The 16,188-nt window shown below is 46.4% G+C and overlaps 1 protein-coding gene across 4 annotated transcripts in view; it reads right to left on the bottom strand.

The window, feature by feature from the left end:
- FBXO24 (F-box protein 24) overlaps positions 1-16,188 on the bottom strand; it is a 1,263,390-nt gene that overhangs the window by 1,031,762 nt on the left and 215,440 nt on the right. For all 4 annotated transcript variants that reach the window (XM_069645164.1, XM_069645169.1, XM_069645177.1 and 1 more), the window contains exon 3: positions 9,348-9,531. In XM_069645164.1, coding sequence (XP_069501265.1) covers positions 9,348-9,531 — 184 coding nt within the window. The remainder of the gene's footprint in view (positions 1-9,347; positions 9,532-16,188) is intronic.

The raw sequence follows: 16,188 nt of genomic DNA, 5'->3' as shown, positions 1-16,188 counted from the left end.
TATCGGTTTTCCTTAAATAGAACCCAAATTATGGAACGCCCTACCCAATGCACTCAGAGCCTCCCTATCCACCTTCCGCAAAACCCTAAAAACCACACTGTTCAACTAGCCCCATCAGCCTCCCCCTCTCCATGCATTCCTCGCGTGGCCTCTGTACCCCATGTATGCTCCTGTCCACTTATCAATTCTGTATGTATTCTTGTAATTAAGTTTTCTGCATCCTCTGTAACCACTAAGCTTTCTGCATCCTCTGTAACCAGCAAGTATCTTTGTAACACGCCACAATGCCCCAGGGCTGCTGCGCGCTTTATAAATGCTAATAATGAATAAATAAATACAGTACTAAATTATCCTGTAATGACCTGGTGTTAAAAGATAAGGAGCTGGCCCAAACACTGATGAAGTCAATCAGAGAATTCTTTTATTTTAATGACAATAGCGAGGTGGGGGTTCCGGGAATAAGGGAGGCATTTAAGGCAACTATCTGAAAAGTCTTGATAGGAATGGGAGTCAAAAAGAAGAGAAAAAGAGCAGCGCAAGAGTTAGCGCTGAGGGGAAAAATAGAAAATCTGCAACCGAGGGGGAAATTGAAGTCCCAAATGCTGCCTGGTTATCGGAAAAAAATCCAGGAATACAGAGCTGAACTGAAGGCCCTTTTCATTCCCCAAACGGAACGTAAATAGGCGTTCTTCAAACAGAAATACACGGAGAAGGGGTAACGAGCTGATAAAATCTAAGCATGAAGGCTAAGGGAACAAAGAAATGCTAGAAGGGAAGCTGCAATACAACCAGCGAAAGGAGAAAGACTCCTTGACGATGCTCAGATAGCAGATGAATTTCGAAAATATTACGAAACCCTTTATATGACCGAAAATAATGAAGAGGGTTCCCTTATTGACCAATTCCTGAATGCTCTCCCCATCCCGTGTCTGACACCGGACAAAGTGGCTGCGTTAGAAGCCCCATTTACTGAGGAGGAGGTACTTGATACCATCGTAAAATGAAGAGGGGCACAGCGCCTGGGGAAGATGGCTTCACGGTTCGATTCTTTAAAACGTTCCACTCTACTCTAGGCCCATTCATGACCAAACTGTTTAATAATGTCCATGAAACTTGCTCTCTCCCGATATTCATGCTCTTGGCCTTCATAGTTCTTATCAAGAAGGAAAGCAAAGACCGGTCCCTATGCCAATCCTATCGCCCTATCTCTTTGTTGAATATGGACGTAAGGATCATGGCAACAGTGTTAGCCAATAGACTCCATCATGCAATGTCCTCCTTGATCCACGGGGACCAGGTGGGGTTTATTTCAGGCCGCCAAGTTTCAGAAAATATAAGGATATTTTCAATTTAATACATGAGGCGTAAAAAAAGGGGATGAGTGCTTACTTGGTCTCAATAGATTCTGAGAAAGCCTTTGATCAAGTAGAATGGAGCTACATGGGGAAGGTCCTTCAAAAGATGGGGTTGTTAGCAACTTTAGGCAATGGATCTTGGCCGTCTATAACGACCCGGTGGCCAGGGGGGCAGTGAACAGCACTACATTAGCCCCTTTCCACCTGACTAGAGGAACCAGACAAGGCTGTCCCATTTCCCCCTCGATATACGCCCTTACGATGGAACCCTTGGCCACTGCAATTAGGGAAAACCGAAAGACTGCAGGAATTCGGGGTGGTGTCCTTGATTTTAAACTTTTTTTAGTTTGCAGACGACATCCTGTGTTACTTAACAGACATAGAAAAGTCTCTGCCTGAACTTCTCTCTCAAATAAAACTGTTTGGCCGGTTCTCAGGCATGAAAAAAAAATCCCCAAGTCTAACATAATGCCCATTGGTGCCAACGGCTCCGCAACTAGAGATAAGAGAACCATAGGTGGGAGAATTGAGAACAAAGCTACGTACTTGGGAATTGAAATTCCCAGGGATCTCTCGAAGCTGGTAGAGCGTATTTTTACCCCCAAGTTGGAGAACTTTAGAACAGACCTAACACGCTAGGCCCCCCTAACACTCTCATGGTTTGGGAGAATGGTGAGAGTTAAGATGAATGTACTTCCCCGGTTGCTGTACCTGTTTACTGCCCTTCCGACTTCTCTCCCAGAATCCTTCTTTGCCAAACTCAGGCTGATGATAAAGAAATTCATATGGAAAGGGAAGAGGCCTAGAATTAAACTGAAGACATTAACTCTTCCAAGAGATTTCGTTGGCTTTGGTCTCCCCAACATCTGGTTGTACTATAATGCAGTCCAACTACGAGTCATGTTAGAACACCTTAGAGATGACTTAGACACATAGTGGACTTACATCGAAGACCTATACACTCACCCTAATAAGGTCAGGGACTTGTTATGGTCCCCAACAAAAGCTATCTCTGATTATATTAGGAATCACCCACCTCTTGTCGTCTTGTGTAGTCTATGGAAAAAGGGCAAATGCAATAACTTCCTCTCTTCCTTGCCATCACCGTTGAGTACAGTATGGGGGTCCCTGCTGGAGGTTGGTGGAAGAGGCTTTCGCCACTCACAAAAATGGTCCAATAATGGTCTAAAAAGAGCTGGATAACTGTTCTCGAAAGGCCATGTCATTGAATTAATTCCCTTGTTTTAGATTCTGGGGGCCGCTTCACTGAGGGTTTTTGAGTACCTTCGCCTCAAAGGTATATTGTCCGACCTGAGATGGCTCTCCAACAATTCTCAACCCCTCACTTCCTTTAAGAAATTAATTAACGAAGCCACCTCATGAAAGGGAATCCTGTCTAAAATATACAAAGTAATGGCTACGTCAGAACTAGAAGGGAGACAGAATTTCAAGCAGTTTTGGGCCGAACAGTTGGAGCGGGAAATTCCAGAAGCGACCTGGGGAAACATTTATGAGCTAATGTTTTCTGACAATCTTTATACCTCTGCGATGGAGCACAACTAATACTACACTGCTGGCACTTACCTACCCTGTGAGTTCCAAGATGTTCCTGGGATCCTCCCCCCTCTTCCCCAGACTCTGTGGCCAGATTGGCTCATGGTTCCACATGTGGTGGTCCTGCCCAAAGGTAAAGGTTTACTGGTCTGAAGTCCTCAGCTGGATCAAAGACACAGTGCGAATAACACCTGAACAGAAACCTCTACAACTACTCTTGGGTGTCCTGGACGAGGACAGTAATGAGCTTAGATTCCCAAAACTTATTGAAGCTATGTTTAGAGTAGGGAGTGTGGCCTTAGCCCAGAAATGGAAGGGTGACTCTTTACCTTCCAAAAATGACTGGTTGAACAAACTCTCGGACATATTTATGTATGAAAAACTGTCGGCTGTGGTGAATGACTGTTTGAAGTTGTTTCATGTCAAATGGGTATTTTTTTTTTTTAAATGGGGTAGTGACAAACCTAATCTCTGACCCGATACACGCTGATCGCTATGGAGTGAAAGGGCTGGCCTGAGACCAAGCCAACGTCTGTAGGTGAAGTATTGAGGTATGTATTGAACCGGTGCCGCCTTTGATTTTTGTTCTCCTATTTTATGCAACGGACCTATTGTTCTGAATGGTAGAATGGTCATTGTGTGCAACTCACTGAGGGGAAAAAGGGAGGGAAGGGGGATTTGTTCAAGGAAGTTTGACATTTATTATGCCTTAATCCTGTGAATTGTATTTCTTAAAAAAAAGATTTAATAAACATCTAATAAAAAAAACATGGTTATTCCCTGCAGCAACCTGAAGTGTTTTCCCTCCCCCTCTCTTCACAGCACCATATGCCGCTGTCATAGTTTCGTTTACATCCAGAGTATTTCCCACTGCCAGATAAAGTACAGAACGGCCGGGACGACTCGGATTCGCTCAGCAACACCAAATGCAAAGTGCCAAGAGAAGCATCAATGTACGTAATCAAACCCCACTATGTGGAAACCAGCCGAAGGCACTGCAACCCACCCACAGGCACTCTCATCAATATCTCAATATAATACACAAAGCACAACAGCCATCAGACTGCAGCTAAGACCTATAACAAAATTCGGCCTAACTCGACACTTAACGAATCTCCAGCACTAGAATGCATCTTTGACCAACAACACATTTTCAGTCAAAGCTGGCCATCTAGTAAATCTCTTGCACTTTTTTAATTCTCCTGACCTCCCCGAGCACCCATTCATGTGCCTGTCCATCTTGGGTTGCATAGTGGAGCATGGCCAGCCTACCTAACCCCCTATCTCAGCCTAATACGCACCTGCATTCTACTAATTTCAACAATCTACATACTTGGACTGCGGTCCCCGAAGCCATTCACCACAAGCGCGCTGAGGCCATACTAATGGAATAAAGGCGCTATATAAATGACAAACTACTACTACTTCAGAACACTGTGCCTTAAAAATTCACTGGAAGTGCATTTCAATAGCTGGAAACGCCCCATATACAATTTGATTTGCAAATGTTTGCCCATTGTTAACATCTTTGATCTATCATGTTGATGCTTTGTTGGCAAAAATGTTACTTTCAAGGAAAAGAGACCATAGTTTGAGGCCAAAAGGTGTGTATTGCCTCCATCTCCTGGGTGGAGGTAAAATGATGGGTTAATACCTCTACTGTTCTTGTGTAATTACAATCCAAAATCATGGGGTATTAATCAAATGTCTGTTTTTTAAAATATGGCATGGAGTAAATCCCCCAAACTCTTAATAGGTTTGCAAAAACAGGATACATTTAAGTTACTCTATGTTTTTACCAATAAAGTCAAACTCATTATGCGATTAGTGCTCTATAGATGTTTGCGCAGCATACCATTAACATTCTCAGTTATCTACTTATACCCTTTCCACTAATTCTGGGTTGCCCTAAGGGCCGGCAGAATATGTGTGGGGGCCCACTTCAGCATGATGGTTGGGGGTCCCCTGCTGAGATCGAAAACAATTTGAGGCACCTGTGGGGTGCATACATTACATTACAATGACACTGTTCATACCGGGCCGCCGAATTATGAGTTTTGCTCACGGGTGCCTGACAGCCCCCCAGGTCTGAACTGGCAGGCTGTGCAGCACCCGCGAGCATAACTGGTAATTGCACCGGCACCATTATTAATGGTGCCGATGCAACATGCTCCCCACCCCCATTCTGCCCTGTGGGGCAGAATGGGGATCGGGAGCCCGGCAATTACGCCACCCGCGAATGGGCAATTACCGGCCCATTCAACTCGTAATGGGCCGGTTATTGCCCAATCCCGGGTGTCGGTGCCGGGAGCGAGTTTGGCGGTAGCCGTGTCTGTAAAACAGGCACGACTACTGCCAAACTCGTAATGAGGCCCATATCTGCTGCACTTTAGTGCTTGTTGGGAAAGTTGCATCTAGATGTGCCTTAAACCTACGCATTGACTGTTATCTGCTGCATTTTAGTGCTTTGTTGGGAAAGTTGAATCTAGTTGTGCCTTAAACTTATGCATTGGCTGTTACCTGCTGCATTCTAGCACCCACCCAGTCTAGGTATTTACAATTCTGCTATCTTGTGCATATCCTGTTCAAGCACCTGCTACATCTGTGCCTGCTTGGTTGCTAGGCCGCCTGGTGAGTTTCTGTGCACTGTGCAGCCACCCTGTCTGTCTCCTTCTCCCTCCTCCATCGCTCATGTGACGCTCTCTATCTCCCCTATCTACTCTAACTGTTACTCTATCACCTATCCTATCTCTCCCTCTCTCGAGGTCTGGAAGGAAAAAATGGAAAAAGTTCTCCTGGTCGCTAATCCAGGGAGACTGTTACTGACGTCCTTGTTTTCTGTTCCCACCCGGACCTATGGACTCCACACTTGGTCTCCACTTTCTCCCCTTTCTCCTCCTCACCCATTAATGGTGGCACTGGATGAGAAGTACTCTGAGCATACTTCTCATACTCTAGGTGCAGTACTAATGTCTATAACAATGGAAATATCATGGCCCAAGGTTCTCAACCTACTCGTCTCCTTCGTGACCGGTGCCTGCCCTCTCTTATTAACTTCCTCCCTTCTCCTGCTACTCCTTCTTCCTCCTCTCTAACCTCTCCACCGCCACTGATGGGAATACCACACCCTGTACCCCCCTCTGAAAACTTTCAAAGGTAATAATCAGTTTCACTTAGCTACTTTGAATGCTTTTTCTGCTGTCAAACACTCCTCTGACATCTGTCCCCTTCTTGATGACCTTGACCTCGAAGTCCTCGTCCTTACCGAGACGTGGTTCAATGCCAGCTCTGCCACTGCTCTTGACAGTCTCCTTCCTGAAGCTACAAACTCCTCTCCAAGCCCATGCCCAAACGGCCCAGAGATGGTATTGTATTGTTTATTTATAAGCACCTATACACAGGCAAGATGGAGTGGCCCTGATTTTCCCTGAATGGGTCCCTGCTTATATCATACCTACTCAATCCTACACCTCTTTTGAATGCCTCGTCTGCAGGCTCTGGGCCTCTCCTACTCTCTCAAACACCCTCGCCACCATCTACAGGCCCCCGGCGCTATCTCTCTCTTCCTTTCTGAATGGGCAGACCTCACCTCCTCCCTCCTAACGTCTACTTCCAAACTGCTCCTTCTTGGTGACTTTAATATCCTCCTTGACTCTCCTGAATCAACTACTTCACAGTTCTGTGACCTCTGGAACTCCCTCTCTCTTACTATTCTTCATTCCGGTCCGACCCAATCAGCCGGACACACTCTGGATGCCTTCATCTCTGGAGACATGCCTATCTCTAACCCGGTCACCACCCCCCTCTCCTGGTCCGACCACTCTCTCCTCCCACTTGGGGCACCTCGGCCCTCTGTCTGAGCCGCCCCCGCACTGCCAGCTTCCTTCGCCGTCCTTCGACCGATGAAGCGAGTCTCAGTCTCTGCTTTTGCCTCCACTTTCATCCTCCGCACCTCCCTGCTTCTGGGTATCCCTCTGACTCAGCCCTTGCTAACCTCCACCTCGCAATCAATAACACCCTTGACATCCTTGCCCCTGTCATGAGGAACCGCCTGAAGCCTGCCTCCAAGTGCAATGGCTGGTATAACACCCTTCTAGCTTCCTTGAAACAGAACTGCAGAGTTGCTGAATGGAAGTGGCAGACCTCAGGTTCATCCTCAGACAAAATGGCCTGTCGCCTGCTCTAAAGGCAATATCGTTCTTCTATCTGCTCCAAGAAGAGAGTAGACATCAATGCCTGCATCTCTGGGGATAGTAACAACAAGGAAGAACTTTTAAAAATCTGCAAGAAACTCGCCAATCCAACTGCAGTCTCCACTTCTCGCCTTCCTTCCCAGGCTCTCTGCACTGCTTTAGCCTCCCAATTCACTTCTAAAACCCAGGGCATCCTGGCCGCACTCTCTACAACCCCCATCACCAGTCCCACCCCCCTGCCTCCCTTAGCCCCCTTCACTCCACCCCTCTCCTCCCTTCTGCCCATTGCACTTGATGAGGTCTGTAAAGTTGTCTGCTCTATGAAGGTCTCATCCAAACAGGTATCTCCCCTGGCATTCCAGAACCATTAAGGACAACATCTCCTCTCTTGCCCTGGCGCTTGCCGACTTCTGTAACCACTCCTTCGCCAGTGGTTCTTTCCCTCTATACCTCAAGCACTCCCTTGTGCACCCTCTCCTAAAAATGCTGTCTGCTGCCCCGTCCTGTGCAGCTAACTATCGCCCTATCTCTACCACCCCCTTCCTGCGCAAACTCTTGAAGAGTTTGGTCCTCCCTCAATTGATCCTTCATACCGAACTTGTTGGTTGCCTCCATGACAAGGGAGGATAGCTCAGGGGCAACACGTTTGTCTTGAAAGCAAGACGGCACGTCACAACACAGGTTCGAATCCCGATCCCATGCTCAACAACCACTCGCTGATATTAAGCGCCTAATAAATTAACAAAAAATAAATAAATGACCATAACTCTGGATTCCAGGCATCCAAAGGCATGGAAAGCACTCTCCTGAACACCTGTGAAGACTTGCTCGCAAATCTTGATTCTACCTCTCCTGCTGTTCTAATTCTCCTCAATCTATCTTCTGCCTTTCACATGGTCAACCATTCTATCCTCATAAATCGGCTCTGTGATACCCTCGGCATCACTGACCGGGCACAAGATTGGATGACCTCCTTCCGCCCTAACCGCCCCTCCCAGTTGCATCTGAGCCCTTTCTCCTCCACCACCTCACTCTCTACCTGCAGCATCCCCCCAGGGCTCTCTTTGGAACAGTCTCACTGCCACTCTCAGATTTGAGACGGACCTCTTTAAGTTCCAGAAACTTCTAAAAATGATGCTGTTCTCTAATTCTTTCCCTCCCCTGCTAACAACCCCACTGCCGCTGAGACTGGTGGCCTGGTTCTTTATGTACCTCACAGGTCACCAGGCCCTCGACCCAGTCGTCACCAGCATCCTCCCCGCCACCACTACCCTTGCGGGCCCACTGCCTGACGGCTGTGCATCACACCCTTGGGATACATCTGCCCTAGTGCTTAGCAGTGGCCTCCTCCCTTGGCACCCCTTGGCACTTCCCTCCCGAGCTCCCACTAGCACTGCCCTTGCAGGCCCCCTGCCCGGCGGCTGTGCATCCCACTCTTGGGATACCTCTGCCCTAGCACTTAGCCAGTGGCCTCCTCCCTTGGCACCCGTTAGCACCCCCCTCCCAGGCTCCCAAGAGCACTTGCACTACCCTCTCCCCCTCCGTCCCTAACCTATCTCCTGCACCTCTCTCCACTGCACTTGCACGTCCAAATGTCAAAAGGCCTAGTAGGACCATGATTGAATATTTACTTACCCATTCTTATTTTACTCCCCTTGCTCCCTCCCCACCTTGCCTTGTTGAGCCTGGAAACACCATTGGTTGTATATGCGCCTAACACATGTGCAATAAATAAATAAATGCTGGCTAAACATCATGTCTCAAGCAGTTGGCGTGTTTAAATAATGGTTTCTAAAGTGAGATACGCGTTTCTCTTCTACAGTGATTTATTCGCTAAGCATTGAGTGAACTGTTTAGAAAATGTGTAGTTTATATACCTAATTTACATTTTTCGTGCCACATAAATACTTGGGTGCTGTATTGTAAATAAGGCATTTTGGAAGCAATTTATTTGCTTATTCAATGCTTAAGACATGCCCCACATTTTCGCTCAGGTGAGGCATAGTCCCAAATCATTCGTTTTGAATTATGAGTGCGGAACTTTGTGACACAGAAAACAATATCACCTTTTCAGAACATCACCCTTACAGTACGTTGTCATATATGTGTACAAGTGTGGGGATTAACTGTAATGATCTGCGTCTCTAGTTCTCTGTCTCAATGTTTATGAAAATGGTCAGTACATTGTAATCCCGCCCAGGCCCTTAGATTTTTCGTGAAGAATGAAAGCACGAGGCGCACTGACCGTTCAAGATGGCCGCCCTCCTCCAGGAGCGCACGTAGTTCCCTTCCTCCTTCAGCCGGGGGGACAGCCTCTTGCAGATCCTGCGCCAGATGCCCTCACTGTTGCTGACGTCATGGAAGTAGCGGCAGCTTTCGCCCAGCGCAACCACGTCCCTCACGGACAGGAACGAGATGATGTGTTCCAACTGTGAACGGTGAAAGACAGAGAAAACAGTCGATTCAGGCGGCCGTTACACAAACCAGTTTAGTTAATTGTTGGTACGCTTTTTTCTGAGTTAGCAGAATTTCTATTGGATTCTGTATTACACAGAACAGTGTTAGAACGCTTTAGTCCACAATTCTGCCTACAGGGATGTAGGTACTCCAAATGTATGCATACATAGGACTCAACCTTTTGTACCTCCAGGGCGAGTGAAAACATCCGATTTTGTTTTATGGCGGGAGAGAGCCTACTGAATGAAGAGTATGGGCGTGTAGGAGGTTTCGCATACATGCCAACACTGTGCTGCATGTGGGAGGAAGATGTTCTCAAAAAGCGGGAGAATCACATTTTCCCATTCAAGTGGTTTGGGGTTGGGATTATGTTTGGAAGGAGAAAGTAAAAATATCAATATTTGTTAATACAAAATCGCTTGTCTCCCCCATAAATCAGGAGGGTTGGAGTATGGGTTTGGATGGTGAGTCAGCTAATTGCAAGGCGTGCGAGTTGAGAGATATGCACATACAGAATTTACAGCACTAGGGTCCTCATGACTCCATAAAACTGGCAACATTCCCTGATACATTATACAAGTTTCTGGTTTCATGAAGGAAGGTCAAGAGACATAACATCTGACCACTGGCAAGTGATGGAAAACTATTGCCACAGTCATACCTTAGGTCTCAATCTACTTTTTCGTTCTCCTAGGCCAGTGAGTTAAAGATTTAGACGTGTTAGATATGTATGCTATATATGTTCCTGAAAGATCTAGCCCTGTCCACTTCTTCAATTGGTTGGTGGGTTAAAATTAAGACACTTTAGGGAAAGTGCAATTTGTTACACCCCTTCCTTACAGTGTGGCCCGATTGTATGGTTTTAATACCAACATGGTGCCTCCTTGTGCCGTTCTACTGTTAAGTCATAGGCAACCTTTGAATTCCACAGGCCAGGTGAAAAAGGAGCATTTTGTTTTGGGCGAGTAAGACCCCATTGTAACAGGCATTGGCAAAGCCAACTGTTTTGGCTTGTGTATGGGCATTGGCGAAGCCAACAGTTTTGGCTTGTGTATAGGCATTCGGCTTTTGCCAGGCACTGGTATTAGATGCCCAGGTACTCGCACCATTTAATCACCTGCACCCTTTCAATCGGCAGTTAATGCCACTACGGCAGTGTCTAGCAAGTCGTTTTCCCATGCCTCCACAAAGCCCAAACTGTTGGCATTGCCAATGCTTGTTATATATTTGGATTAATATACTTTGCTTCCAAGAATAAGGTAAGCAGCCTCTCACGCCCACCGCTCAATATAGCCGGGACAGTACGGTAGCCCAGACCCTTGTATCCTGCTTAATCACACCATTACACAGACCATCTAGGCGCCTGAGCATGCAACAGTTTAGGTTTACCAATTAAAGGTTTAATTGTTCAGGCAGTGACATCGCCTTTCAAGGAGTACTTTTCCCGTTTCATAGCAGAGATGTATTAGCTGACAGAGCTAAATGTAATGATGACAAATTTTACCCAATCTGTTTCTGAAATTGCAATAGTCTAGAAATCTATCTGGTGGCTGTGACGTCGCATGAAGGCGGCTTCCATGTCACTTGGAGAGGGAACGGGATCATGGGATAAGGAGAGGGGCGGGAAGGGGAGGGACAGTAATGTAGAGGAAAAGGAGGAATAAAGTTGCATGTATGAATCCTCCTCTGGTGTCGCCTTGCATTGATCGCCTGCGGTGTGAGTCCCTGCTGGAGAGCAACACAGCTACGGGGAACTGCAGGCGAGGATTTCATGGTCGCGACGGTCCTGCTAGCCCTGCCTTGATCCCTGCGAGGAAAGAAATTTGATACCTGCAGCGGGACGGCTGTAGAAGAGGATCGTGTGGTCACGGTGGTCCCGCCATCCCTATATCCCCATACGAATGTCAGAGAAGGGTGCAGAGGCCTTGGAGGCGGCCAGGGCATGGAACCCAGGGCCCGGAAGGCGCACGTGTGCGTGCAAGTCAAAGCTCAGTCTCAGGAGCCCACGTGCGGGGGTAGGAAGGCCTGTGTAGATCATCTAGTAAACACAGATTCAATGGCGCACCGTGGCAAGGAAAGCACCCCAGGACCCAGCACGATGCTGAAAAAGCTCACAGCAATCACAAGGTCAGTCATACCAGGAAGGGTCCTCCCAAACCGTGTACTCCAAAGGCCTCACCCCACAGCCGGCAAAGACCACCCAGCACCACAGGGGAAGGTCGCACAGCACTTATCTCAGCCAGAAGAGGGGTAGGCAGCATGTGGTCTCCACACACACATCAGGCCAATTTTCCTTATCATCTCCAAAGGCCACAACAAGCTTCAGCGGGATGTCTGAAGAAGAAGACCTAACGGTCCCCATTAGCTTAGCGGCAGCTCTACCTTCACGCCTGCAGGACAATCTTATCACACAACTACCCGCACACTTTGACCTGTCAGAAACCATCAGTTTAGGCCCCAGGTGGAAAAGGTGGGTGAGAGATTTTGAAGTTTACATAAAAGCCATTGGGCCTCTAGAAGCAGAAAAGAAACAGTCTTCTGACATTATCCAAAGGCCCCAACGTACGAGACATTGTTGAATTCCCCACTAGGCCGACAGACACTTACACCAATCTCAAGCCAGCCCTCACCGACTACTTCACGCTGCACACCAACGTAGACTACAAAAGACATATTTTCCACACCACGAAGCAAATAAAAGGGGAATCAATGGACACCCATGTCATGTGGCTCTGCGTAAAACTAAAACATTGTGACTTTAATCATTACTCGAATGAGGAAGCCTTAAGATCCCAGATCATAGCTGGATGTGAGTGTGCTGATTTCAGAAAGATGCTACTATAAAAACCTCGATCCCTAGAAGAAAAACTATGACTAGCACAGTCAGATGCAGCGTTGGCACTTCAAGTGGAGGATTTGAGTGACAATAAAATATCACACGGAAAAAGAGAGAGTATACACGTACTAGACATGACACAATCATGCAAAGGCAATGGCGAACCATTTTTCTACAAGTGCGGATATGAATTCCCACATGAGGTCACATGCCCGGCCATCAGGCAACAATGCCCGACGTGCGGCGGAAACAATCATTTCAAAGCAGTATGCTGCATGTACTGCAGCCAAGCAAGAAGGGAAGGTAATGGAAGAAGACCACCACAGGGCAGAGAGAGAAGAACACAAAGTCCCCCATGGACTCCAAGCCAACCCTATAAGCCACCTCACCGAAGGCACAGAGACAGGAGAGAAGAAGGGGAACCACAAGAAAGGGCACCAGGAGAGTGGAGATCGAGCATATCAACAACGTCTAGGCCCAGGAGAAGACGCAGGAGGTATGTCTGATACCTAGTCGAGCAATCACAAATGGACAGTAGATCCAGCGCATCTTCAGAAGAAGACACATGGAAAAAGGAGAACCTTTGAGAAGAACCGCAGAAGAGAGGCTACCTTTACGCACTAGGAAACCCAACAGCCAAAGAACAGAGCCCAATTTTGCTCCTCCAAATGAATGACATGGCGGCTGAATTCCTAGTAGATACCGGAGCCACAGTGAACTTCATCAGTGAAGAGGTTTACAACAACCTGCCCCATGCTCCACAACTCCGACCAGCAGAGGTACACATCTACCCATATGGGTCAGAAACCCCACTACCCTGCAAGGGCTACTTCATGGCACAGTGCAGGTACAAAGCACAAAGAAAATACCCATGCATGTCCTGGAAGCTGCAACAGATAGTGGCTGCATTTTAAGCTGCAAAGCCGCAATAGACATGGATCTTATACATGTGCTTTACAGATTCATGGCCCACAAATATCTCGACCCATCTGCAAAAATAGAGCATCTATTCCCATCACTATTCAACAGCCTGGGCAAACTCAAGGACCGGCAGAGCAACCTACACATTGACCCAAAGGTACCACCAGTAGCCCAACACTACTGCGGAATTCCTGTAAACATACAAAAACAAGTGTAGGAGGAACTACACAAGCTACTAGACGCAGACATCATAGAACCGGCAGAAGGCTCCATACCCTGGGTATCGCCAGTGCAAAAAAAGGGCTCATCTGACATCAGAATATGCCTGGACATGCATCGACCAAACAAGGCCATATTGAGAGAATGTCATCAAGCTCCCCGCATCACCGACATGGTACACCTACTAAATGGTGCTACAGTATTCTCTAAATTGGACCTAAATTAAGGATACCACCAACTTGAACTGAGCAAGGAGTCATGATGTAACCACGTTTGTCACCTACCTAGGTCTCTACAAGTACAAACGCCTCAGTTTTGGTGTGTCCTCAGCTGCCGAGATCTTCCAGGCATATTCCATACACCAGATCCTGAATAAGTAACCGCACTCACTGAGGCAGATCCACCCATCGAAATTTCGGACCTACGATCCTTCCTAGGGCTTGTCAGCAATTGCACCCGTTACATTCAGGACTTTGCATCAGTAAGTGAGCCACTGTGAGCACTAACGAAGCAACAAACAGTATTCGAGTGGCCAAGGGAGTGCCAACAGGCTTTCAAGATAATTCGGCAAAGGATAGCCAACGCCAAAAACATGGCATACTTCAACACTGCAAGGGAAACAGAATTGATTGTCGATGCGAGCTCTGTGGGGCGAGCGGAACGCCATCTTAACACAGACTGACCCGAAGGGCGGCGGAATGCGGCACACCGTCTCCTATGCCAGTAGGAGCCTATCAAAGACTGAGCAAGCTTACTCACGTGGTGTTGACCTGTGAGCATTTTCATCTCTATTTATATGAAGCAGTGTCTCTGCCATCTCCCTAACAATTATATGTTAACAGACTAAACCCACGCTCTCGCGTGTTGTCTGATCTCAAACACCAGCTCCTGCTTTGACAGGTAAGCGGCAGCGTTGCACACTCCGTTTTACTACAATTCCAAGTATTGCCACATGTTAATAGCGTGGTTTTGTCTATTAGTACAGAGTTAAAGCACTTTCCTTTGAGATCACAACACATCTTATCTTGTGAGAACCCACTGGTTGCGTTTATCCTAGATGGGCTGCGACATTTACCCAAAGTAAGAGACTGCATAGCAAGCCATGAGAGCTTGTTTACATTGGAATAAGGTACCTCATTAGTGTATATGTTTTCTTTACAGTTTACCAAATGGGTGCTTTCACACGATTTTCTCCCCTTGGGATACCATTGAAATTGAACTTATTGTTCCAACAATTTAGGTAGTGTACACTTTTTACATTTACTAGCAGTATTATTAGCATGCTCCATGAATCCTATTCTAAGAAGTTGACACATTGTTTGTTTTCTCCCCGATTTGCCTGATTTACACCACGTGTTATTTCGGTATGTACCATTATATTTCTAATTTTGCTTATATGGAATACATTGATCAATGTGCATTTAAAATTTGATTGGTTATACATATCAATATGTAGGGCTCCGCCCTGATGACGGAGTAAGTCTCAGAACTGCATTGGAATTAGAGCTCAATCATATATGAGGCGACAAGTGGCCTCCTCCACTGTGGGAAATTAAAATTATTTGATAAGCATCATAAAGAACTACAGCATCTTTCTTTCTTTACGACATATTACTGAATGAATATCTTCTTCAAGATTTCCAAGAATACATATTTAAATACAAGTACTCTCAACAGAGCTTTGAGTAACTCCATTTGGAGTAATTTGTGAGAGCGGCGGTTTAGCTGTGGGTTCTATACACAGTTTATTGGTTTAGTATTTGTTTGGGTCCAAGTGCCTCTGGATCTTTTGAATTAGCCAGCTCCTGAGAATCATCATTTATCATTTTATTTAAGAAAGAAACAAAGACTTGAATTACTGTAGTGAAACTGTTGTGCCTGCATTCCCCCTCTTTTCTCTGGGTTCTTATGTACGTCAGAAGGGAACCCACTGTCGAGGTTGTTGTGGAATTGGGACAACTGAGAAGATTTCAAGCAAAACCTAACACCTTTAAACCGAGCAATCATGAGGAAACTGCAGAAAATGGTAACATCCAGCCAACAGCAGCCAGGCAGAGAGCCAATTTAAAGGATTTGTTCAAATGTAATTTTGATCGTTGACCCTCACTTCTGGCTTGGTTTATCAATGCAGTCTGGATGTCTTAAACCATTCCATCATAAAGGCATACTGCTTTGATTGTACCTTTCCTTGCACAAAGTGTTATGGTATTGGCAATTTTTCAGCAAAATCATTGTGTATCGCATAGTGCCGCTGCCGGGACATATATGCAACAATAGTAAAACAAAGTGAAAGGCGGCACCGGTGGCTTTCACTTAGTTTAACTAACATTGCAAATAGGTCCCGGCAGTGGGTTAACTGGCATTTATCCGCCGACGAAACATATTTGCAACGTTAGTAAAATAAAGTGAAAATCGGCTGCGGCTTTCAATTTTTTTAACTAACATTGCAAATAGGTTGTAGCGGCGGGTTAATAGCATTAATCCACCGTCGTGGCATATTTGCAACATTAGTAAAAAGAAATTCAGTGTCTGGGGTGGCTCATACAAACAATAGGCTTTCCTCCCACAAATGGGCTTTCTGAAACCCCTTCCAAATCCCATCCTCCATCACAGCAAGAGTGATAGAATGCTGAAAGAAAATGGCTGCCCTCCG

The sequence above is a fragment of the Ambystoma mexicanum genome, chromosome 1p (genome assembly GCF_040938575.1).
Source record: "Ambystoma mexicanum isolate Mex_15411 chromosome 1p, UKY_AmexF1_1, whole genome shotgun sequence".
Classification (NCBI taxonomy): Eukaryota; Metazoa; Chordata; class Amphibia; order Caudata; family Ambystomatidae; genus Ambystoma; species Ambystoma mexicanum.
This window is presented reverse-complemented; position numbering and strand designations above follow the sequence as displayed.